This window comes from Passer montanus, unplaced genomic scaffold, assembly GCF_014805655.1.
Source record: "Passer montanus isolate IOZ18808 unplaced genomic scaffold, ASM1480565v1 scaffold35, whole genome shotgun sequence".
NCBI classification, from domain to species: domain Eukaryota; kingdom Metazoa; phylum Chordata; class Aves; order Passeriformes; family Passeridae; genus Passer; species Passer montanus.
In genome coordinates, this window is record NW_024368263.1 from 2,504,798 (window position 1) to 2,527,054 (window position 22,257).

The following is a 22,257-nucleotide window of genomic DNA, read 5'->3' on the forward strand; positions in this document are numbered from 1 at the left end:
AGAGCTTGGTGGGGCCCCGACAGGTCTTTGGCAGCAAATGAGGAGGTCCCAGGAAGGAGAGTGCTCATGTGTGTTTTCTAAGTCCTCTAAAAGTGCACACATGTTTTTTAGTTCCTCTAAAACAGGTAGCCCTGACCTTCCTGGGATTGGTGGAAGGTCTTTAGCAGGAAATGAGGAGGTCCCAGGAAGGAGAGTGCTCATGTGTGTTTTCTAAGTCCTCTAAAAGTGCACACATGTTTTTTAGTTCCTCTAAAACAGGTAGAATGTGAAGGCTGTGGTCCTGTCAGAGGTGTCCTCAGAAGGGGTTTAGTCTAAAGGAAAATTGATTAGGAATACAGAACAAGCATTTCCACTTGGTTTGTCACATCTTCTGTGACCGTTGTTTGTGTTCTGCTCTTTGTGAGGGGGAGCAGAAGCATTTGAAGTGTTGAATTTCCTGCTCTAACACTAATTCTCAAAATAACTCCCTGCAGCTCAGCTATAACCTCTACACCTGGGTGTGTTTGTGAGATGCTTCTTGCATTGTATCTACTAGGAGAGGATGAGGAGCTGTATTTGCAGCTTTGTTGTTTGACTTCAGGCAGTGTCCTGCCTTTGTCTCCTGGCTCCCAGGTGTACTCCGGCTGTGGCATCGTGTACTGCAGGATGAGGGATGTGTGTGACCAGCTGGCCATTGAGCTGAGCTACCGAGGCCTGAAAGCCAAGGCCTACCATGCAGGTACTGGAGTCTGCATCTCTCGCTAGCTGGGAGAACTGAACTCTGCCACCTGGGTTGGGGCTGCCTAGAAAAGAGCTGTGTAGGCATGCTCTGCACTCTGTGTGATGCTCACACATCAGGTCTGTGAGGTAAGTGCAGGCCCTTCACCACAATGGCATTCCCTTGTCTCCAGAGCTGTTGGCTTTGTTGGATCTTTCATGGCCTGAATATAACAACTCCTTTTATCCTGGGTGGGGAGCTAGATTTTTTCTCTGGAATAAAAACAGCTGCTGCTGACTTCTGCTTGGTCCCAGGCCAGTTTAAACACTGGGAAGAGAGGAGTGTGTACATCAGACAGTTTTAGTGAGGGAGTTTGCCTGCAGTGGGGGAATGGATGAGAAAGAAAATCTTGTTTCTTTCCTTCTTGTTTTTTGGGGGTTTTGTTTTGTTCATGGGTTGTTGTTTTCTTTTTGGGGGGGTTGGTTGTATGTTTTGGTTTGGTTTTTTGTGGTGTTGTTTACGTTCTTCTCTTTTCCTTCCCAGGGCTCAAGGCAGCTGACAGGACTTCTGTCCAGAATGAATGGATGGAGGAGAAGATCCCTGTCATTGTTGCAACCATCAGTTTTGGAATGGGAGTAGACAAAGGAAATGTCAGGTGTGAGGCTGAGTGTTGAGCACCATCAGAGACTGAAACCTGAGCAGGGGGAAGGAAAAGTCTCAGGCTCTCTTACCTAATCCACCCGTTTCAACTGCCTGATGAACACTTGCTTAAACCAACAAAACCAGTGCAGGAAATTTTTTATCTTGAGAGCAGCAAAACCAAACCTGGGAGGGCTTTGTAAAAACATTAAACACGAGGCAGCAGAGCTCCTCTTTGCCAGTCATCCTTAAAATCAAGAAAATGGGAGGAATGCTTTTCTGCCACACCCTCCAGGGTTTCAGAAAGAGCCACCTCAGTGCAATCACAGCTGTCTCTTTCACTTCTCTTAGTGCAGCAGTTGCTGTCTAAAAGCAGTGGAAGGAAAATCTGCACCTAAAATAATTCACCCACCCTCTATTAAAATAGTCAGAGCCAGCTTTTCTTGGAGATCTCTTGAGTGCAATGTGGAAAAAAATAGCCCTTCACAAATGGCAATAACCATATAAAAATACAGCTCCACTCCAAGGGCAGAAACTTTGCACGTGGTTTGCCATTGCTGTTCCTCTGAGATTGCTGTCCCCATAAAAGCTCTGGGTTAGAATTCCTGCCCTCCAATATGGCTGTGCTGACTTATTATTGTGATCACTTACTAGAGGGATAATTCAGGTGCAGCTCAGACAACACCCACAACAGACCTGATCTCTGAAATCCACATAGAGAAGCTGTTCTGAATACTGTGAGAGAAGGGCAGGATGTCACTGAGCCAATCCCATCAGTTCACAACTGTGCCATCCCTCTGCCTGTGTCACTGTGCTGCCAGGAAACAGTTTTCTTCCTTGATGCATCTGATTCCAAACAGAGAAGTGAGGAGTTTCCTAGGACATGAATTAATGACCTGCTGAAGAATTATCCAATGGTCATTAAAAAAGGCAGAGAGTAACTGAAATGCAGAGGCCTGACTGAAAGTGAATTATAGCTGAGATATGCTTGTAATCTGGTCAGTTTACAAGGAATGGAGATAAATTGACTCTTTACAGGCATTTTTAAAAATAACATTATGCCCAAGCCTAGTTAACAAGGCACTGCTGCTTAGCCTTTGCTCTTGCTGGCAGATTTCTGAGTATTCATGCATATGTTATCAAATAAGATCAGGTCTGACAACTTCTGGAGGTGACTTTTCTGGACAAAAGGGAAAACAGAGGTGGTGTCCCTTTTCATTCTGATGGAATCTGCTCCTCTCCACTGTTAATTCAGTTCTGCTTAAAATTATTTATTAATTTCTTCAGCAAACTTCCTGATGGGGTTTAATTGTGGATTTCAGGGCTCTGATGCTTCCTGCTTGGCCTGTTTCTGGGCTGTTTGTGTTTGAAGAAACACATTTGCTTGCTTTTGTCATTTAATCTTTAGCTACACCCATATGCATCATACCTGCCCTTGGGTCATGCTGGCTTTGAGGCAGACTTGAAAACATTGGCAGCATTACTGTGCAATCCTCTCAAAACAGGTATAAGCTGAATTGCTGAATAGTCAGTACAAGCAGGTTTAAAGCAGTGTTGAAAACCTTCCTGCAGGGATTACATAAAATTTAGTAATGATTCTATAGTCATATTTGCTGGTTAGGAAGGTTGCCTTCATCTGAGAAGCACAGTGAGGTGGAATTTCCCATGGAGATTTTGGCTAAATGTCTTTAGAAGAAAAAAAAACATTTAAAAATGTGTTTCATAGTGGTGCAGTTATGTCCCACAAAATAGATACAACTTTTTAATTAATGCTGTATTTTATGGTACAATCTCCCAAACTACTTAATTCAATGTTCTTATTCTCAGTCTTCATAGCTGCACAGTTGTATGCATGTTTGGGATACTCATGTGCTCATCCTTTTCTATCCATGTGGAGTGGCATCCTGCTCACATGCTGCCCAGGTGCATTTGTTTTCTTACAGCTCTGCTGCTTTCTATGTCTTGTGTGCTAAGAGGACTAAAACTTCAGTGTGCAAATTCTCTTGTTGTGTTCCATCCTCCTTTAAGTTTTGCTGCCCTGTTCTTTGCTGTTGTTGATGCCCACAGACACCACACTGGTGTGTGCAGTGCTCTGAGAAACCTGCAGCCTCACATTCCCTGTTTTACCACATGCAGATTTGTTGTCCACTGGAATATTGCCAAGTCAATGGCTGGATATTACCAGGAGTCTGGCAGAGCTGGGAGAGATGGAAAACCATCCTGCTGCCGCCTCTACTACTCAAGGAATGACAGGGATCAAGTCAGCTTCCTGATCAAGAAGGAGCTCTCTAACATCCAGGTGAGAGCTGCAGAACAGTACCCACCTGCCTGGATCCCAGTGCCTTGGCTCTGCTCTGGTTTGCCTGCAGTAACCTCTGAATATGAAAAGATGAGATGAGACTTTCTGAGTCCAGAGCTGTGTGGAGCCCCATTTCAAGGGATAGCAGAAGGAAGGGAAGTAGGGAAGGAAAAGGCTGCCAGAGCCAGCTCTATTAGAGAGGAAAAGAGCAGGGACAGGGAGGTGTCTGTAGCTGTTTGCCATGTAGCTCAGAAGGGTTGGATTTGATCATTGCTAGAGCTACTCTATCTGTGTAAATTTAAATTGAAGATTACAATTCCTTGTCCCATCTACTTTCAGGAAAAAAAAGGCACCTTAAAAGAGTCTGACAAAGCTGTGATGACAGCTTTTGATGCCATTGTGAACTTCTGTGAGGAGCTGGGGTGAGTGCATTTCTTTCACACACCACTGTTAATGCTGGGGAAAACATGCCCTGTTCTCCCAAGAAACTGAAACTGTTATGGCTGAGATCCTGCATGTGTCCCTGAGAAATCTCTTATCAGTCCAACCTCTGAGATGTTGGTCTTGGAGTCTGACCAAGTCAGGGGGATGTTTAACTTCTCTGGTGGTACATTTAACAATATTCCATCTTTCATCATGGGTTGACTTTGTTGTATTTGCTCTTGTTTTGACTCTCCTCCTTCAGTACATCACTCCTCTCCTAATGGGGCAGGGAGCCATGGGATGGAAGCATTTAAATTTAATGTTTCTGTATATCTCAGCATCTTCACTCTGCAAAGTGTCTGTGATCCTCACTGACCTCAGAAGGACCTGATGGTGCTTAGAATGTTTCAGAAACAGGCTCAAATTATGGATGTGCCCAATCTAAATGCAGACTAGCAACCACAACATGCTTTGTTCAGGTTTAGTTCATGCCTTGTATGCTGTAATTGTACTAATTGCTGTTCTATGCTGGATGAGACATCAAAGCTGTAATTTTGCCAGGAAGAGAGCAGTATATGTCCACTAACTGAAAATTATCTTTGTGTGTCATGCTTACAAGTTCTTCATTTTGTTTCATTTTTCACATGTGGGTCTAGGACAGCTTTTTTAACATGAATTGAACACGTGCTGCTTTTCTGGTGCCTTGGTGAGAGTGTTCTCTCCTCGTCATGTTTGGGAAACAAATCCTGGGTTTATGGAATAGTCTTGCTTGTACTGAAGTGTGGCACAACACTGAGCCCTGGGCCACTTAAAGGGGCACTTCTTTGCCCAAAGTCAAGGTGATGCTGTGAAGCAGCTGCTGGGAGACTTCTTTTCCTAAGAATTTGATCCACTTTGTCTGAGGAGCTCTCCCCCTTCTGGGATGTGTTCCCAGATCACAGATGGCTGTTGTGGCTGGGTTTTGTATAATCATAGAATGGTTTGTGTTGGAAGAGTCCTTTAAGATGACCTAATTCAACCCCCTGCCCTGGGCAGGGACACTTTCCCCTAGGCCAGGTTGCTCCAAGCCCCATCCTACCTGGCCTTCCAAGGGATGGGGCATCTCTAACTTCTCTGGGCAACCTGTCCCAGTATCTCCCCACCCTCAAAATAATAATCTGAGTAAGGGAATATCACTGACTTAATCAGAAATCACCCCTCCCAGACTTTTTCTTCCCTTACTCAGCTTGATCCATTTTTCCAACTGTATATCATGGGGTATGCATCCCAGAGTCACATATTGCAGCACCCCTGCCTGGCTTCCCTGCTCATAACTCTACAGGAGACTGAGGTGCTGTGCAAAGCAAAGCCACGTTGCATTTCTTTTTTATGTATTGAATTAATACAGTTCTGCTCACTATCCAAACAGTGAAAGCAAACCTCAAACTCTGACCTTGCAAGGTTATAAATAAGAACAAATAAAGACAGACTGTGTACTGGCAAGTACATTTTTGCATAGTGTATTTAGGCCTGAGTGTGACAGGAGAACAATGGTCTGAGCTGCTTTTAGAGAGTGGGTTCAGACAAAGCTTTCAGTGGCCAGAGTTTCCTACTGCCCTTTTGCAAGATGAAAAAACCCCCCAACACACAGCAGCAGAACACATCTTTATCAGCTTTAGGTGGTGGCATTTGCCACCTCTAGCTGGTGGTTTTGCTTGAAAGATGAAAATCAGAGAAGAGTTTCCTTTGATATTTGCCAAGTGTTGCAGTTCCTGAATCCAGACAGCCTCATGTTTGAGTTTGCTGTGGCCTGCAGAACAACTTGCTGGCATTGGGATGTTGCTCTTGATGCAGGGAAGTTGCATGGAGAGAAATAACCACCAGGGAGTGAGATGAGAGTTTTCTGTGAACAACAATCAGGTTGTACCCAGGCTGGTTCTTGCTCAGCTGTACCAAGTTCTGTGTCCCCACTTCGCTGTCTATGAGCCACCATGTCTGTGCCTTGGAGATGTGCAGCACCCAAAGATAACAGCAAATAAAATGAGAGCAATGAAAACAAAACAGAAGATGCAAATCACCACCAGCCCTCCAAGAGCCCAGTCACTTGTTGCAATCAGTCTCTTTAGGTCTTGCAGATCTGAGGATGCCTCTTGCTCTAGTGACATGCTGGTTTCCACCCTGCTGGGGACAGACAACAGGGTTAGGTGTTGTATCCTCTCCATGCCCTCAGTCACAGCCCCAAAACCAGTGCAGGTGTGCATGGTGTGTGTGCCTGCAGGCATCCCCCTCCAAAAGGAGGGTCACCCTTCACAGAAATGAGAGGATAAGCCAAGGGAAATACAGCTCAGACTGGTTTAACAATCAGATCTATAGAGATGTAAAGAGGAAAAGCTGCTTGCTCTACAGCATTCTGGCAGTTGAGATTTATTTTAATCATAGCTTATCAATATTTTCAATAATACAGTGTCTCTCCAGCATTTCAGTATGAACTCTTTGTCAGCTGTACAGCCTATACATGAAAGACAAATATTCAGTGGGAGAAATTCCTTGATACCATTGGAAGGATCACTAAAAGGGAGAGTTGGGGGCTTAAACTCTGAGGACACATATGAGATTACAGGAACACATTTAAAAACAATCAAGCAAAAAAACCCAGCAATAACAAGCAAGGATCATGTACAACTTGTTTCTTCCCTAAGGCTTAGAATAGTCCAAATATGTTAAAAAGGGTGTCCTAATTTCATGTTAAACTCCTGCTAATTAAGTTTGCTTTAGTAATGATTTCTGTTACTCTCACAAGGAGGTCCAGTAATAATTTAAACTGGGATCTCAGTGGGTTTTACTCACTTGCTTTTTCACTGATACTTTGAATAATGACTTTGCTGTCAGCTTCCTAAAGAACACCCAGCATCTCTTTGTGAGCATCTTGTGGTTTTACTAAAGCTTCCTTGCTTCTCAAGGGAAATGATGGAATATTTCTCACACTTTATTGCAAATGTGACTATGTAGATGTAATACAGGAAGAGATACAGGTTATTTTTGAAAATTGGCTTGACTTGCTGCCTCTTATGTCTGTATCATAAATACTCTAAGAAAAAGAATTACTCCTGTAAAGTGTCTCATCCTCAGCAGCTTGTATTGGACTTGAAGAACAAGCTCACATTTGCTGAAATTTTTATTTCTTTCTCAACAGCCAGATTTATTCAGTTTATGGTTTGTTTTCTGGGTAGATAGCAAATCACTGTGCTCAGCCTTTAACCAAACAGCACATGGGACATCAAAGCTGTTCTGGATTCCTTTGCCTTCAAAAAGGAGGCAGCCTAGATACAAGTTCCTTAGACCCAAAGGCAGAAATCCTGTGGGACTGCACACCCCAGGAAGTTCCTGTCTCTTTTGCTAAGTGCAGTTCACCTCGCAGATCAGGAGAGCTGTATGACATTTTATAAATACCTGAAGCTGCTGTGGTTTGTAGTAGGTGTTTCCTCTGTTGCCTCCTCTTCACTCCTCCAAGAGATCTTGGCCTGTGGTGAAGGGACCCCTTGCTGTACCTGGAGACTTGTAGAGGTAGCCTGGAAGTTGCCTCTTTGGGCTGCAGTAAATGATTAACAGCTGATTAATTCCTGCAAAGGTGTGGCTAATCTAATCAAATCAAAGGCCTTGAACCCAACTAAAAAGTCCTAATTCAGCTGTTCCTCAGACATTTCTTCCTCTTCATGGCTTTATCCACTCCTACAGCTGTTGCAGGGCTTGCAAAGGCCCACTGTGGCCTCTGTCTGGGGCAGGCTGCAGGATGTGGTGGAGAGAAGAGGGCTGTGTTTCCTGGATCCCAACTGGGTCTGTGTTGCAAGCTCCAGTAGGAGACTGGAATGAGAATGAACAAGACTGCCCTGCAGTCCAAAATTCATTGTGATAGTTTAGGTGAATAAACCCATTCTAGAGCATTGCACTGCTGTGAGCTGCAGTAAAACTCTATCACTCTCCTGACTGGGGAAGACCAGAGGGATGGTGCTGGAGAGAGAAGGGAGGGGAGATTGAGGAGTGTGGTGTGTGAGACTGCCTGTGTGTAAAAGGAAACTTATTTTTCACAAGTCAAGCAAACCAGAGGGATAATGTTACAGAACAGAAGCTATTCCATGAAGTCATCAGTAGAACTTCAACCACTTCTGCTGGAAGGATTGGCCTTGCTGGCTCTTTGAGGTTCCTCAGGGAAAGAAACAATTTCAACACTTTTTATCATAATTGCTAAAGTAACAGTATTCCAGTGCAGTTCCTCCTAGGCTTTCACAATATGAATGGCAGTTGCTGTGTTAGCAGCAGCCTTGCCTTATTCTGTGCTTTTTCTGAGGTTCCCTCTGAAGTTCCCTCTGCAAGAGGATCCATCCTCACTGCTGCTCCCTGTAGGTGCCTGTACTTGAGTACTGAACAAAGCCAAAACACAAAAACTTGTGTGAGTGCTGAGCAGGGACCCAGGGACCAGCAGGTTTGTAGTCAGCAGAAGCTGGAGAGCTGCAGGAAGCTGGGCACTTGCTGGCATCTTTCAGGCTACCCTAAATGCATGCAAGAAAGCAGCAGATCAGGCAAACAACTGGCATGTCTGAATCCCAGCTGTAGGAATAGTCCTGCTGAGTGCAGTGGTACAAAATAGTCCAAAGCAGAACATTAAACCTGTGAGGTCCAGACAAGTGTGTAGAAATTGACCCCCTCTACATGGTAGCTGGTCCTCTGCTCCAGAAAGCCACCTGAATCCTTTAGAGGATTGCCTGTTTTTCTTTCCTTCCCTTTCTTTGACAGTGCTGTGTTTATTCTAATTCAGGAACTCGCAGTGGCCGAGATAAGACAGGAACCATTTCTCTTGTTCCTCTGCCTGGTATCTGTCAGTGGTTTAACTTGTACCACCACTGGAAAACATGCATTTGTGGCTTTTCCTGTTGAGATAAGGCCTGGCAGCTTGTTCCCAGTGACAGCAACCTGTCAGCCCTTGGTGTGTGTCCAGCCTGCCAAGCTTCCCCTGCCTTTGCACAGGCTGGCTCCGTGCTGCTGGAACAGCCCTCAATGGGATGCTGTTCATGTCTGCAGCTGGCACTGTCTAGCACAAGCCTGGAGAGAAAGTGAGCTCTGTTCTTCCCTGGGTCTCGTGACTTAATCTAGATACAAAAACATCTGTTGAGTCTGACTTTGCAAAAGAGCTTCTGAGGCTCCTGATGTCACTTTGGCACTCGTTTGTGAGTGAAAAGAGCAAAGACTTACGTGACAGGAGGTTGGTGTGATGCACCTCTGAATGTTTAAATTGATGCTGTGCTTGAGATTGTTTCCTCCTAACATGTTGGTTGGCAGTGAAAGCTTTGGGACAGCCTAATAAATTTTTTATTTTTATTTCTCTTTTTCCTTGTTTTTTTTTTTTTTTTTTACACTTTGTTGTCTCAGTGTAACTGCATGCAGTAGCTCATGCTAGTGCAGTCTGCTCTTGGCAGTTGTCATGTTGTGTGTCAAATATTTATTTCTAAAGAACATCCTCATTTTTCACTGTAAAATTTTTCTTTTTATTAATTTAAAAGTAACACTGGTAGTTTCAGGAATTTGATTTTTCTTATAATTCTTAGATTATTCACTATGTCTCTGGCTGCAGATATATTCCAATGTGCAGCAGTACAAAAATGCCAAATACCTAGATCCGGTTTGTTGGCAAAAAATAAAGTGCATTACATACATAAGAAGCTGATGTAATGTGCCTTTTACTAATATAGGTGCAAGCAACAGAGAAAATACATTTCTTTACAGAGTTTTCTTTATCTTCTGTACCTCCTGAAGTATAAAGAGTATTTTAAAGCCCACTGTTAAAACCTTGATGATTCTGTTCTCCCTCGCTCGATGTTGACTTTGGTACGTACACTTAGTTGGGATCCAGAGGCAAAAGCTGACTTTTCTATATTCATGTAATTGTTTATACCTTCTCACAAAGATGGTTGGTCTCCCATTTGGGGCTGAAACACCAGTGGTTCAGAGTTTGGTGCAGAATTGTGGCCTTCTTGTGCTGTGGAAGTCGTGGCCTGTGCCACAGCCCTGTACGTCGGTAAATCCCTTTCGGAAGTTCACCAGAGCGTAAACCAAACATACACAGTGGCTGCAGCATGGAAAAGGGATTTACTTGCACTTGTTCACTCCAGCCCAACAGCCCATTCTTGGCTCTGCTCTGTCACAGTGCCCACTGTCAGCTGCTGCACACATACCCTGAAGTGATGGCTCCCATCACGTGTCACTCCTCTGAAATGCCTCTGTGCTTGCTCATAAACACACCCTTGGCATCATGTTCATGTCTACTAAAATAAACTGCACACAGTGCAGGGAGTCAGGCACACAGATCCCTCAAGTTAGGATTGGGATTTGTTCATCTCCTGGAGCTCCCATGCTCTGCAAGAACCATTCATCTGCAATAAGCAGAAAGCAGGAACCACAGGAGGTGGAGAGGGAGCATGTTGAGCAGAGAATGATCAAAATAAGCCATAGGACTGATGAGTTTTTCCCTTTTGCCTTAATTTTTTCTATTTACAAAGAATATTCCACATGACCTGTTTTTTTTCTTTGGCAATTTCCCATCATCATACTACCAATGAAATGACACTGGGGGCAGCTGTTACCCGCTGTACTCAGAGCCTCAGCTGGCACACCTGGATGAGAGGCTCCACCATTTGTTCTTTCCAGCAGATATCTCAGCTAAACGTGTCTCCTGCAGCAGGTTTGGCCTTGATCCACGATGACTTGAGCAACTGGACCTCAGAGTGGTGTCAGTGGGTTTTGCTAATGCCCAGTACCATCCTTCTGGTGAGGAGAGCAGGCAGTGCCTCGTGTGTGGCTGTGTGCATGGCCTCTGCTTTGCTCCGTGGCTCTGTGTCCCAGGGGGGATCCTCAGCTGGCCCAGCTGCAGGGCTGGCTTTGGGAAAGCTCTCTCTTTTCTCAGCAATCTGTGTCCATGTCCTCCCACCCCATCCCGGCCCAGAAGAAGGACACAGTGATGGCAAAGGAGCTTTACCTTTCTGGTCACAGCAGTGGCTGTCACAGAGAGACGGAATTCCACGCTGTGATTTCTGGTCCTTTGAGTCATGTTAATTAATATTCTTATTGCCATTTTCAGTGGGCTAGTGTGGAAAGTCATTCCCATAGCAGTGAATCATGATGTCCATGCATGTCCTCGATAGCATGTCCTTGTGTCACTTCATAAATGGGCAGCTGGGCTGACTTGGCTCTTGCGTCTGGGATCAGGGCGTCCATCACAGCCACAGCAGCTGTAGCAGCAGCAACTGCAGGCAATGATCGTGAGCACTAGCACAGTAACTGCAAAGAGAAACAAAGGATATTGCTTCACAGCATAGGTGCAATCCCTGCAGAGTAACCCTATGTCTCCTCCAAGTTGTCTGGTGAGCAGCAAAATGAGCAAACCCTGGTTTCTTGAGAATTTTTTTTCCCCTATCCCCATCTTCCTCCTCCTAAATTCCTGCTTCTTTGTATTGGTTTTCTATTTAATCTGGACAATCATTACCAGGCATTTCAAGACCTTAACAGTTACATTCCAAACCATGTGAAGGTTTCTTTACCCACTTAATGGGCTGTTGTTTGGGAACTGACATGCAGTACCTAAAGCACAGCTATGTGCCTGGAAAGGAAGAAAATCCAGTTTTGGATTTTTGAGTATCCAAGCTCGAGGCAGTTTGGTTACTCCAAGTGGCAGTTGTATTTCTGAAGAGTGAGTTCAGTGTACTCTTTAAGCATAGAAACTCATGATTGGGTTGGCTTTACTCTTCTGTATTTAGCTTGAAAAAATAAGATACTTCAAATGCAGAGGTTCATTTCACAGAACAGTGGGCTAACTGACTGTCCTCTACTCTAGCCAGGATGGCTGGTGTTGGCAGGGATGTGTTAGTTTATCTGGAGTAGAAAAGGATGACATGTTCCATCTTGCAGAACATGTAAGAGTGTGAGCATGCATCTGTGTGTGCATGTGTTCCTTTAAAGCCTGGACCTGGGCTGCCAGGTAACCTGACCTGTGGGAAACCAGCTGTAGGGATGAACCAAATAAAGCAGCAGGTGTGACATTGTGAATTCCAGCCCAGGGAGGAGTGTCCAATTGACTACACACCCTTCCTTTTGGCCAGGAGCAAGCCCTGTCTTTGAGGAGCGGGGCCTGTCTTCCTTCCTGCTTATTTTCCCATTGTATAAACAAACTTCATCCTCCTTGACCAAACAGCTGTTGATCCAGATGTTATTCCTTCCATGCCATCCCCACACAGAGCAGCAGCAGGGATCTTGCCATTACCAGAGGAGAATAAACACTCATCTGAAGCATACTGGCTTCCACTGAGCCAATACAGGAATGACACTCAGAGCCCCTCTTCTGTGTCTTCTGTGGCAGGGAGATGCTCTAATGCCATCTGTCATAAACTATCTCCTGTGCATCCTCCAAACTTTACAGCAGTTTGGTGAAAATTATTGCTGATTTAACTAATGTTTAAAATGGGAGCTTTGGGGAAAGCTGTACTGTTGTCTGTCATGCCCTGCAACCATGTAGAGGTACATGCTGAGCATTAAAAAATTACCTAGGAATTAACCTGGGCCTTAGAGCACAGCCTAGAAAACAACAGCCAACACCACCAACACACCTACACAGCCTGTGGGGCAAGTTGCCCCCATAGGGGAGGAGAGAAATTCTGACACCCCTTTGCCTCCACCCACAAACTCACCAATAAACAGAAGAACCACAGAGAAGCTGACAATCTCCACTGGCTCAGCCTTGGGCAGTTTCTGGAGCTTAAGGAGAAACTTCTCAGCAATGGCTTGAACTTCCTTCAGAAAGCCTTCAGAAGACATTCTGTCACAACCTCTCCAGGCTTTATGCTGCAGGAGAACCAAACAGAGAATAAACCTTTTCACTGACTAATGCTAGGGAGCTGCCAGCCCTCTTATACAGCCAGTGATCACAAGGAAAACAAGTTTATCTGGTCTCAGTCCTTGCTCCCAGTAGCTAAGGTGGAGGACTATTAATTGTCTACGTGTTCTGGCACTGTTTTAATTTCAAAATCCAGCTTCAAGGATGTTTTTGTCAACTACACTGTTAAGCAAAGTCCAAACGGTGTTTCTTCCACAAGGACACTTCTTCCAGCAGGCACTGAGCTGGACTGGACAGTGCCTGCCCTTGGCTCTCACCCAAACAAAGCACTTTTTTCCAGTTGTGCTAACTTGTTCTTCCAGAAACAAATGCAGTTCTAACCCAACTTGAATGCTGAACTCCACTGTACATAGTCTTCAGTTGTCTGTTACTGAGTAACACCAAGTGGACTCCCTTGAAGGCTTCTTGCACTTTGAGCTACAGAAACCCCTTCAAAAACAAAGGCATTTACCTCAACACCTCAACACAACAGCATTAATAATGTTTCATTAACCAATTTCACTGTATGTGATATTCAAAGTTAAAGTCTGCATTCACTAGGGACAGCTGGATGCTTTTCAAGTTCTTACAGATGAATGCAATTTTATAAAGAAAGCTAAATTTAGTTTGGTGGGGGTTTTTTTGTTTGTTTGTTTTTAAGCCACAGAGCAATATATGAATTGAACAGTGGATTCCACCCTTCACTGCTGATGATGACCAAAGCAAAAGCCCCTGGATCTGTCAGGGAGATATCTCCCATGTGGAGCTAATCCCTCCTGCCCTGCTCAGTAACCCTAGGCTTTCTTTATTCCCAGAGTGATCATCAGGAGATATTACTGAAAATATTATTAGTCTAGTTAAATGCCTCAGTTTTGTCACCAATATTTGCTGTTCTTTTACCATGAGCAAGATTTTAGGAGGCATTGCAACAAACTAGCTGGCATGAGACCTATGGATCTTCAAATTTTGCTTCAGTCAGGAGTTGGGATTGGATATTTTTGAAAAATATCCATAGTTCCACCTAAAACAAATGTTTGGACAGGTCAACACTTGAATGGGTTATAACTCTTATTTCATTATTCTATCAAAATGTACTGGTTTGTGTGTGTTGTAACAGGCAACACTGGGTTTTGGGACTTGAGCATTGCAATTTAATATCCTGATCTTGGTGATAACACAAAGCCAAGTGACCAATACAGCACTTCCAGAACAAACCAGCTAGTTCTTTATTGCACATCTGGCTTGGTTACTCAAACAAATGGATGCTTGGAGTTCAGTTTTTCTAAACACACTGAGGACAGAGAGACCTTGGCTGTTTCTTTGCATGCTGGGCTTAAGTACTACAGTGCCAAGTTAAATTAGTTTTGTATGTTTATGCAATTCAAAAAGGGTTTTCTTTGTTCTTTTAAATCCAAGCTAAGGAATAAAAATCTGAACCAGCTGGTTTCTTAGAAATGGGGGTGGATGGAAAATCTACATCCACAGAAAGATTGCTGTGCAATTCAGGAAAGAGGCAGAGCTGTGGTCTTTTGACCTGAAAAGGTCACTTTTTTAGATTAGGGTTAAATACTTCTTTCCAGATGATTGCATACCCCAAGTGAGCTTCTCCAGAACGGCTGCTTTGTCCTTAGTGCTGCAGGATTCTGTGTCAACAGGTTTTCAATTTTGTTTCCATTCTAAGAGATGGTGGAAGAGGCGGAGGTGAAATGATTTGTGTTTTCTGTTCTGGGCTCTAGAAGAAAAAAAATCAAAAAATAAAATTTCTGGAATTAACATTGTGAAAATGTTTGTTCCCTTTGGAGGTGTTTCTGCCTGTCCAGAAGCTCTCTTCATAATGAATTTGCTGTAAACTTCCATGCCATGCTTTGGGTTGCACCACAAGCCACAGGTATAAAAGCCTGGCTTGTGAAATTTGGATATACAGGGTAAAATTACTGATCAGGATTGTAGAGCTCCATGTGGATTAGCAAACTGCTTGGTCAAAAATGATAAAGTCTGTCTCTGTAATGGACATTCCACTCTGCCCATGGTACCTGATCTGGAGCTAAGTGAAGGAGTTTTTATTCTAAAACTTGCAAGGAATGTTGCTTGTTTACCTTGGTCTGAATTACATCAGGGACAAAGTTTGATGGTGGTGGTGCAGTCTCCACTCCAAACTACCCGTGAGGAAGCAAATGTTTTTCTGATTGACTGCACTTTCTGCTTTCTGGCTCTCTGCTTTGGGATTTCTGCTTCTGCAGCAAAGTAAAAGGGTGAAGAATAAAATAAGTCCTAAAGGAAAAAAGTAAAACTCCTCCAAGAAAGCCAGTTACATTAATGGATTTCTGTATGTTCCATTCTACTTGTGTTGTAAAGCTTTTGTTCAGGACTAGTTTCAATGTGACCTTTTCCCAATTGATTTCAGTTGGAACCAAGATTTTACCCTTGAGATTAGCACAAGGGTAAGGATAGTGTGATTTAAACCAGTTGTCTTATGCATCTGCCTCATTTACAACACAAAGGTGATGACATTAATTACAATAACAGAGTGGAGCTGTGAGAATTAATTCCTTTTGTTTTATATATTGTGTGCAAATAATCTTCCAGTCACCAACAGTAGTAAAGGCAAGGTGGTGCAGGATATTCAGTTGAAGCAGTAACTATCATGATTATTATTAAAACAGGGAGATATTAAAAGGTTTGAAAGTTAAGGTTGTGGGCCTTAACTGACAGTTTCTTTCTAGGCCTGGAGTGCTGTTTTGGAGCCTGGAAGAGCCACTCCAGTTTGTACCTCAGAGATTCTCAGGGGTTTGCAGCAAATATAATTGTCTGCCAGTGTTTTCCTCAATTGGGAATTTCTTCTTGCTCATCACTGTCCTTCCTCAAAACTTCACCCACTGAGGATGGGAACCTTGCAGAGCAGAGGAGTCTTGGCTGTGGGGCAGCAGAGCTGATCTAACTCATCCATGTTGTGGAAAAAATCCTGAATGACCACAGTGCAATGTGGTCTTCATAACACACTGTCAGAGTGATGTCAAGAAATTCTGCTCCACAGCTGTAGTCAGAGCTCAAATGAAGTGAAAATCAGATGAGGAGAGGCAAGAGAAGAATCTCACATAGAAAAGAAAGTCACACAATGTCTTGTAGCCTGAAATTCATGGTTTTGACTGAAGAAACAACTCATCCACTCAGTGATGCCAGTGGAACTAGATCATCAAACCTTTCTGCCCTCCTCTAATGATGCAAGGCCCAGCAGGGGGAGGGAATAAAACAAATCATTTAATTTGGGTTTATTTGGTTTTGATGAAAAAAAAGGCCTCTTCTGCCACGTGCCATGAGTTATTAGCCTTGGTTGAAAGGACAGAGCACAAAAATGATGCAGGGGAATGGCAAACAGCTGCAGGTGTGCTGCTCAGCTGCAAGGATTACATGACCCTGGAAAACCAAAGTGCATGTCCTGTGTATAGGACTTACATAGACTTAGATTCCCAGAAAGCACTAATGCAGATTCATCTTGCAGTGCCCACTGAAGAAAGCTGTGAAAATTGCCATAATAGCACTGAAATTATCTTTCTGAGTTGTTTTAATGGACTCATGCCATGCTGAAGCACTCAAAGAAGTTGGCTGCTCAGCCCCTTGGAGAATAAAGCCATTAAAAAGCCTCAATCTAGACATTCAAGAGAAAAGCCTCCATCAAGGTTCCTTTTTGCTGTGAGCTGGCTGCATATGGAAGCTTCTTTTTCCAAGAAAAAGAGCTTTGAGATGACCATGTACAGCAGGGTCTCACATCCCTGTGTCTGCCTGAAGCTGGTGAGGCTGCTGTGAGTCTTTTGGAATTGCTGTACATTTTGGTTTTGCATTTTTATTCTACATTTGGGTTTTTTGGTCTGTCCTGATCTGTGTGTGGACACAGCTGCATCCAAAGGTGAATTGTAGGGAGTGGGTGAGCTGAAATTTACTGCTGAGAATGAGACACTTGTTTACACATAGCCTGGGGGTATTTGAGCAGCCTTTTTTAGTGCAAAAAGCACAAATTTAAGTTTGTGGTTTAGCCCCAGGACTGGAAGTTCATAAATACAGGCAGTCTCCCTGGCCTGCCAGTGGTGCTGCCTGGTTGTGTGACTTTGGGTAAGTCATCACATCCCACTGTTGGGTGACTTCATCTCTGCAAGACAGCAGAACATGGAACCACATCAGAGCTTTGTTTGTTAATTGTTGTGTGTCCAAGTTTCCAGCATGCTTGGGAATCTTTAGATAGAAAGGCAACAAGTTCCTGGTTTTGCTGCAGTTACAAACTGAACTGGCCATTGTTTTGCTCAGTACTTTGTACACTTTGTTCACTGAGCCTGTTTAGGATGGATGTAGATGAAAGTGTGGTTTCCACTCTTGTTTGCTCCTAACCCAACCATATTCCTCATATTGTTCTTGCCATAATCCTCATCCATTGGTTTACTGTGCTTGCATGTGTTTGTTGCTCTAGTAACCTCCAAGTGGAGATAAAGCTTTGAAAGAGGGAATTTTGGGGGGAACAAGAAGCTGCCAATGCCTCTAGTCCTAATGCAGCAAGTCCCAGTGATGGTGAGTTGGCTTCCTCCACTGCCCTCTGCCCACAGCAGGATAGCTCCAGACACCTTACCAAGCAGAACCTTCCTGATGTTCCCATCAAATACAGTGCCAGGGCAACATTCTCATTGCAGCCTTGGCTTTTCCTTAAGACAGGGACTCTGAAGAAGCAAATGTTGTGTTGTTCTTACTCAGACTAGTCCAATAAATTGGTTGAAATTGATCTGTACAGGGATGGGAAGCCTGTATGGATTGTGGGGGCTTATCTGGTAGGAGATCTTACAAGGCAAGGCCAAACTCATGGAAGGAGGGTGCTGAGCAGCCAAAGGGGAGGGGATGCTTTTTATTCTGGTCTAAAACTCTAAAATAAGCTCTGACTGTACTTGGCCACTTTTTAAAGAACGTGGAAGGCTTGGCCAGTTTCAATACGTACCAGCTTTGTTCTTGGTCCCTGAAATGTCCTTCTGATTTTATATGGATAAGGTCTGCAGTGCTTCCTGTTCTCAAACAATGCTGGGTTGCTAGGTGTGCCTACAGTGTGGATGCATTTTGGCTTAACGTGTCATAATTCCTGCATGATTGTTTGTTGTTCTAAGCTTTTAGTGTACTGCTGAGATGAAAAGGGCCATAGAAATGCAGTTGTATTATCAGTGCATGGTTTTCCCTCATCATTGTTCATGCTGTGTTTGCTGCCATGACTGTAGTTGACCAGCCATGTGAATCTTAACTATAGTTCAGACAAGCCTATTTTTCTTAAAACAGGAGTGCACAGAGCCAGACAGACCTATAATTCATTCCCAAGCAGATGAAAATAGTTTCCAGTATCAAGAGAATTCAGCCCTTGAACAGCACACACCCAAACTGGTAAATTGTAGCTCAATGCCATGGGAGAAAAGCTGGGACTCTGTCAGTTGGTTTGGAAGAGAAGGCCACAAATTCCTGAGATTTTAAAGCTGCCCTGCCTGGGTCACCCTTTGGCTGGAATACCCTGTCATCTCCACCACCCACTATTTGGAGATGGGTTTTGAGGCAGCACTGTAAATGTGCCTTCTCTTCCCTACAACCTAATATTAGATTAATGTAAAAAGGCACTGAATTCCCAGTTTCAGTAGCAGAGGTACCCACTGGGGCATTGAGCTGAAGTCTTTACACCTCTGCAGATCACCCTGGTTTTCTCCAGTCCATCCCAAAACACGTCCACAAAACCCCATGAGATAATTCCTCACTACTAGAAATTTTTTAAGTGGGGAAACCAAAACACTGAGCCATCCAATGAAAGGAAAAGGTCAATTTTAAAAATAAACCTGTAGCTCTTCTACAAGAGAACTTTTTTTAGGGTTGGTGATGCTTGAATCTAGTCTGAAAGTCTATTCTAATATTAGCAAAATATCCATTTCCCATGAAGCTGACTGAGAGGTAGCTGTGTGCCTGTGAAAGCCTTTTAGTGACTTCACAAACACAGTGGGATCTATCAGAAGTTGGTGCTTGAGGTCTGGCATCTGGAGGCCCTGAGAGTGCTGGAAACTCCTCCACTTTTAACAGCCACCTCTGTGCCCCGTCCTTGATCTCACATCTACAAGTCTCCCAAATCACGTGCATTTTTGAGCTTTTTGAAATATCCTGGACTAATCCTAGTCAAGGTGCCACTGGGGTGTAGGAGCTCAAAAATCAAAATCTGCAAGCAGCTGCTGCCTCAGGAGGAATTGTTTGGAAGCTCCTCAGCATGGGGCAGTGGGGTGGGTGCTGCTCCCAGTCCCTGCTGGCCCCTGGGTGCCTCTGGCCCACTGCAGGCTCTGTGTCAGGGGCTTGTCTTACAGAGAGGAGCTGCTCTGTCAAACCTGGATTGTTTTGTACCCTCATTCCCACACGCACTCAGGCTGAGGCCCGTGCACTGTGACAGCTGTAACACTAGCCATGTCCTGCTGCTTTTATCCAGACATGTGTTTCACATTGCTGTGCCTCTCCCCCCACACATGAACAGCATGGCTGCAGCTGGACAAGCCCCCAGCCAAACCCATTAAGATTTTCTTTTGGCCAGGAAAACTTGGCATGTTTCTCCACCTCCTTCCCTCCCCTGCCCTTCTCTCCTCACTCCTCCTTCCTTAATTTTTTCTTTGTTGTTTCGCTAAACTTTGTTTTCTCGCATGCTTTATTTAAGAAACTCTTAACTGCAACAACCAACCTACAGAGACTCTCCATTAGCAAGGTGGAAACTTCCCTCCATCCCCTTGAGCCTTAGGGCCAGGCTGGAGGCGTGTGGGTCTGAACTACTACCTCTCCTTCCAATTCCATGTTTGTACAACACTGGGTCAGAAAGACCTGCCCTCCATTCCTTGTTAATGGGAATGAAGTGGAAATACCTGATCCTTAGCATTCCTCCCTGCAGGCATGTGTAGGATTGGGAAGACCTTTTTCTGTGAGAATTGGCTTTCTGCTGCAGTTTGTAAACAGCTGACTGCCCATGCGCCTCCTGGCAGAGGCTGAGGGGTCCCAGCTCAGTGCTGGGAGCTGCAGCAGCTTCCAAACAGAAAAGTCAGCTTCAGATAGCAGAAAATGGGGATTTATAAGGCCAGTGTCCATTACCAACCCCTCTTCCCGTAGCCAATAGCAAAATGGAGATGGGAGAACAGGTGGGACACCTCTGTAAAACCAAAGCTTGGACACAATGGCCTAAAATGTCTTTTTCAAGACATTGTGTTGACATTGTGTTGTATAATTTAATGTATTTAGGTGATCTTTTTCCTTCCCTTCTCACTGCATTCAAACTTGACAGTCTGGTTACTGTAAGCCATGAGCTGTGTATGTGCACGAGAGTGCCTCTCAGAGCAGTGGGTTCTCGTGCTGCTTTGAGCACTAAACCAGCATCTGTGCCTGATACGCTGGCTGAATTCTTCTTTTTTAAATGTTCTCATTAGCAACCCTGTAAAATCTTTCCGTTTATTTCTATTGGACACAGATGCTTAACTTGCACAGCGTGCTAGTTCCCCGACCAGGGTTTGTTTTCTAAGCTCTCCGCTTCAGGATTTGGGGGATAAAACTTGGCTGCAGCTGGGAGGAGCTCCGGGAGGAGCTGTGCCCGAACCCGCCGGGTTTCACACACGCCTGCCTGCGCTCCCCGCTAAGGGCACGGCAGCCTCGGACCCCGCTGCCTTTCCACCGCCTGTTTCTGTACCAGTCCCAGCTTATCAGGACACACATTGTGTACGAGCACACACACCCCAGCAGCCTGCCTTTGTCACCGGCACAGCACTGGCAGAGCCCCGCTCGGGCTCGGAGCTCCTTTTGTTACGGAGCGGCTGCGGCGCAGCTCTCCGCAATCCCAATAAAAGCTTTTTCTCCCTTTTCCTCCTGCCACCTTCGCTCCTCGCTGTCCCTGGCAAGCAAATTCCGCCTCCCAAGCTCTGCTGCATGGCTGACCGAGCAGGGCGAGCTCGCCAGGCTCCGGGTGCCGCGCTCGACCGAACAGCAGCGATAGCTCAGCCTTACCCCGACCGCGAGCTCGGCTTCTCCTCTTGTTTTTCTTTCGTCTTCTTAAACTTTCACGTCATCTCTCCCCTCATCCTGGCTTGCGGCGAGCTCGGCTCCTCTCTGCTCCGCTGCTGACAGCCAGCTGTTGTCTCTGCCTTTCTTTTTTTCTTTTTTTTTTTTTTGTTGGTGGTTGTCGTGGAGATGCGAAGTTTCGTGTTACATGTGTGCCAGAGAGGGAGGGAGAGGAGCGGCGGCAGGCTGGGCCGGAGCCGGTGCCAGCTCCCCGCGGCGCCCGAGGGCCGGCACTTGTTGCTGGCTTCCTCTGCGCATCTCGTCCGAGAGACGAGTTCCTCCTTCACCTCTTAATAACGCCTTTTTCTGGCGTGACACTCGAATCCATTCCCTGCCTGCCGTAGTTTGGGGCGAATAACTTTCCTTGCTGCTGCCTGGTTTCCTTCCGGCTCCCGGGAAAAGGAGCTTTTCTCCCGTGCTGTTCCCTGCCTGCCGTAGTTTGGGGCGATGTTAAAGCGAATAACTCTCCTTGCTGCTGCCCGGTTTCCTTCCGGCTCCCGGGAAAAGGAGCTTTTCTCCCGTGCTCATGGAAAGGGCAGAGCAAGTGCTCACAAGGACAGTGCAGCACTGAGAGCCCTGCCACGAGCGGGGACAGTGCTGGGGCAGTGAATTTGATGCTGGGATGGTGAATTTGCTCCGTGCCCTTGGCCAAGAGCTCATCTCTCGATGCTGAGCTTTTCGCTGCTGGTATTCTGGGGACAGCTGACTGTCACTGTCCTGTCTCACAGGGTGAAGCTCGGGTGATGGTGAAAGGACACAGTCCTTCAGACAGGTGCAAAATTAGAAGTTCTCATCAACCTCATGACTCGCTCTCCTATTTGATAAAGCTCATTAAGGGGCTTTTGCCTGACAACTGCATAACTAATTTGCCCTCACATGATTTTTATTTTTTTTAACCCTTTCACTTCACATTGTTCCAAGACTTCCTGAGTTGTTTATTTCAAGGAGCATTTCTGATGAGGCTCTGTACCCTTTGGGTTATACAAGGGAATGCTTTATTCTGGTCATTTTTTGGGAGAGGCAGACCTTCTTTTGGGATATGTGACTTTGCTTCTCTGGCTGTCCATCTGCTTCTCCTAATTGCAGGAGTAGCACTCCTGTTTTATGTGGTATAAAAACCTGTGTACCAAAACGACACGGGTGCAGGCAGCTTTGTGGTCAGTTTAGCACTTTCCTGAAATGCATTCTTTACAAGGGAATGCTTTATTCTGGTGGCTTTTG

General features: G+C 45.0%; 2 protein-coding genes across 10 annotated transcripts in view; one reads left to right on the forward strand and one right to left on the reverse strand.

The window, feature by feature from the left end:
- Positions 1–22,257, forward strand: part of RECQL5 (RecQ like helicase 5) — a 38,016-nt gene that overhangs the window by 4,216 nt on the left and 11,543 nt on the right. For 6 of the 7 annotated variants that reach the window (XM_039715835.1, XM_039715834.1, XM_039715839.1 and 3 more), the window contains exons 5-8: positions 613–718; positions 1,241–1,352; positions 3,473–3,635; positions 3,975–4,057. In XM_039715835.1, the coding sequence (XP_039571769.1) occupies positions 613–718; positions 1,241–1,352; positions 3,473–3,635; positions 3,975–4,057 (464 nt within the window). Of the gene's footprint in view, positions 1–612; positions 719–1,240; positions 1,353–3,472; positions 3,636–3,974; positions 4,058–9,461; positions 11,368–22,257 lie in introns of those variants that run through there. The other variant, XM_039715841.1, reaches the window with a different exon arrangement.
- SMIM5 (small integral membrane protein 5) lies at positions 5,542–21,356 on the reverse strand. Of its 3 annotated transcripts, XM_039715845.1 has the most exons (7): positions 20,983–21,353; positions 15,051–15,188; positions 14,547–14,686; positions 12,770–12,923; positions 11,065–11,366; positions 7,488–7,626; positions 5,542–6,218 (listed from the first exon to the last, which is right to left on the reverse strand). In XM_039715845.1, exons 4-5 carry the CDS (start codon positions 12,894–12,896, stop codon positions 11,248–11,250), a joined length of 246 nt encoding a protein of 81 aa, XP_039571779.1. In that variant the 5' UTR covers positions 12,897–12,923; positions 14,547–14,686; positions 15,051–15,188; positions 20,983–21,353; the 3' UTR covers positions 5,542–6,218; positions 7,488–7,626; positions 11,065–11,247. The 3 variants fall into 3 exon arrangements, with proteins under 3 accessions (XP_039571779.1, XP_039571778.1, XP_039571781.1); XM_039715844.1 differs by lacking the exon at positions 15,051–15,188; XM_039715847.1 differs by lacking the exons at positions 14,547–14,686; positions 15,051–15,188 and having other exon boundaries at positions 20,983–21,356.

What these genes read in the sequence shown, in the direction of transcription:
- SMIM5 (XM_039715847.1), bottom strand. Translation starts at nt 12,896, where the DNA reads ATGTCTTCTGAAGGCTTTCTGAAGGAAGTTCAAGCCATTGCTGAGAAG. An exon ending in TGTGGTTCTTCTGTTTATTG is followed by an intron (nt 11,367 to 12,769) that starts GTGAGTTTGTGG and finishes TTCTCTTTGCAG; the next exon opens with TTACTGTGCTAGTGCTCACG.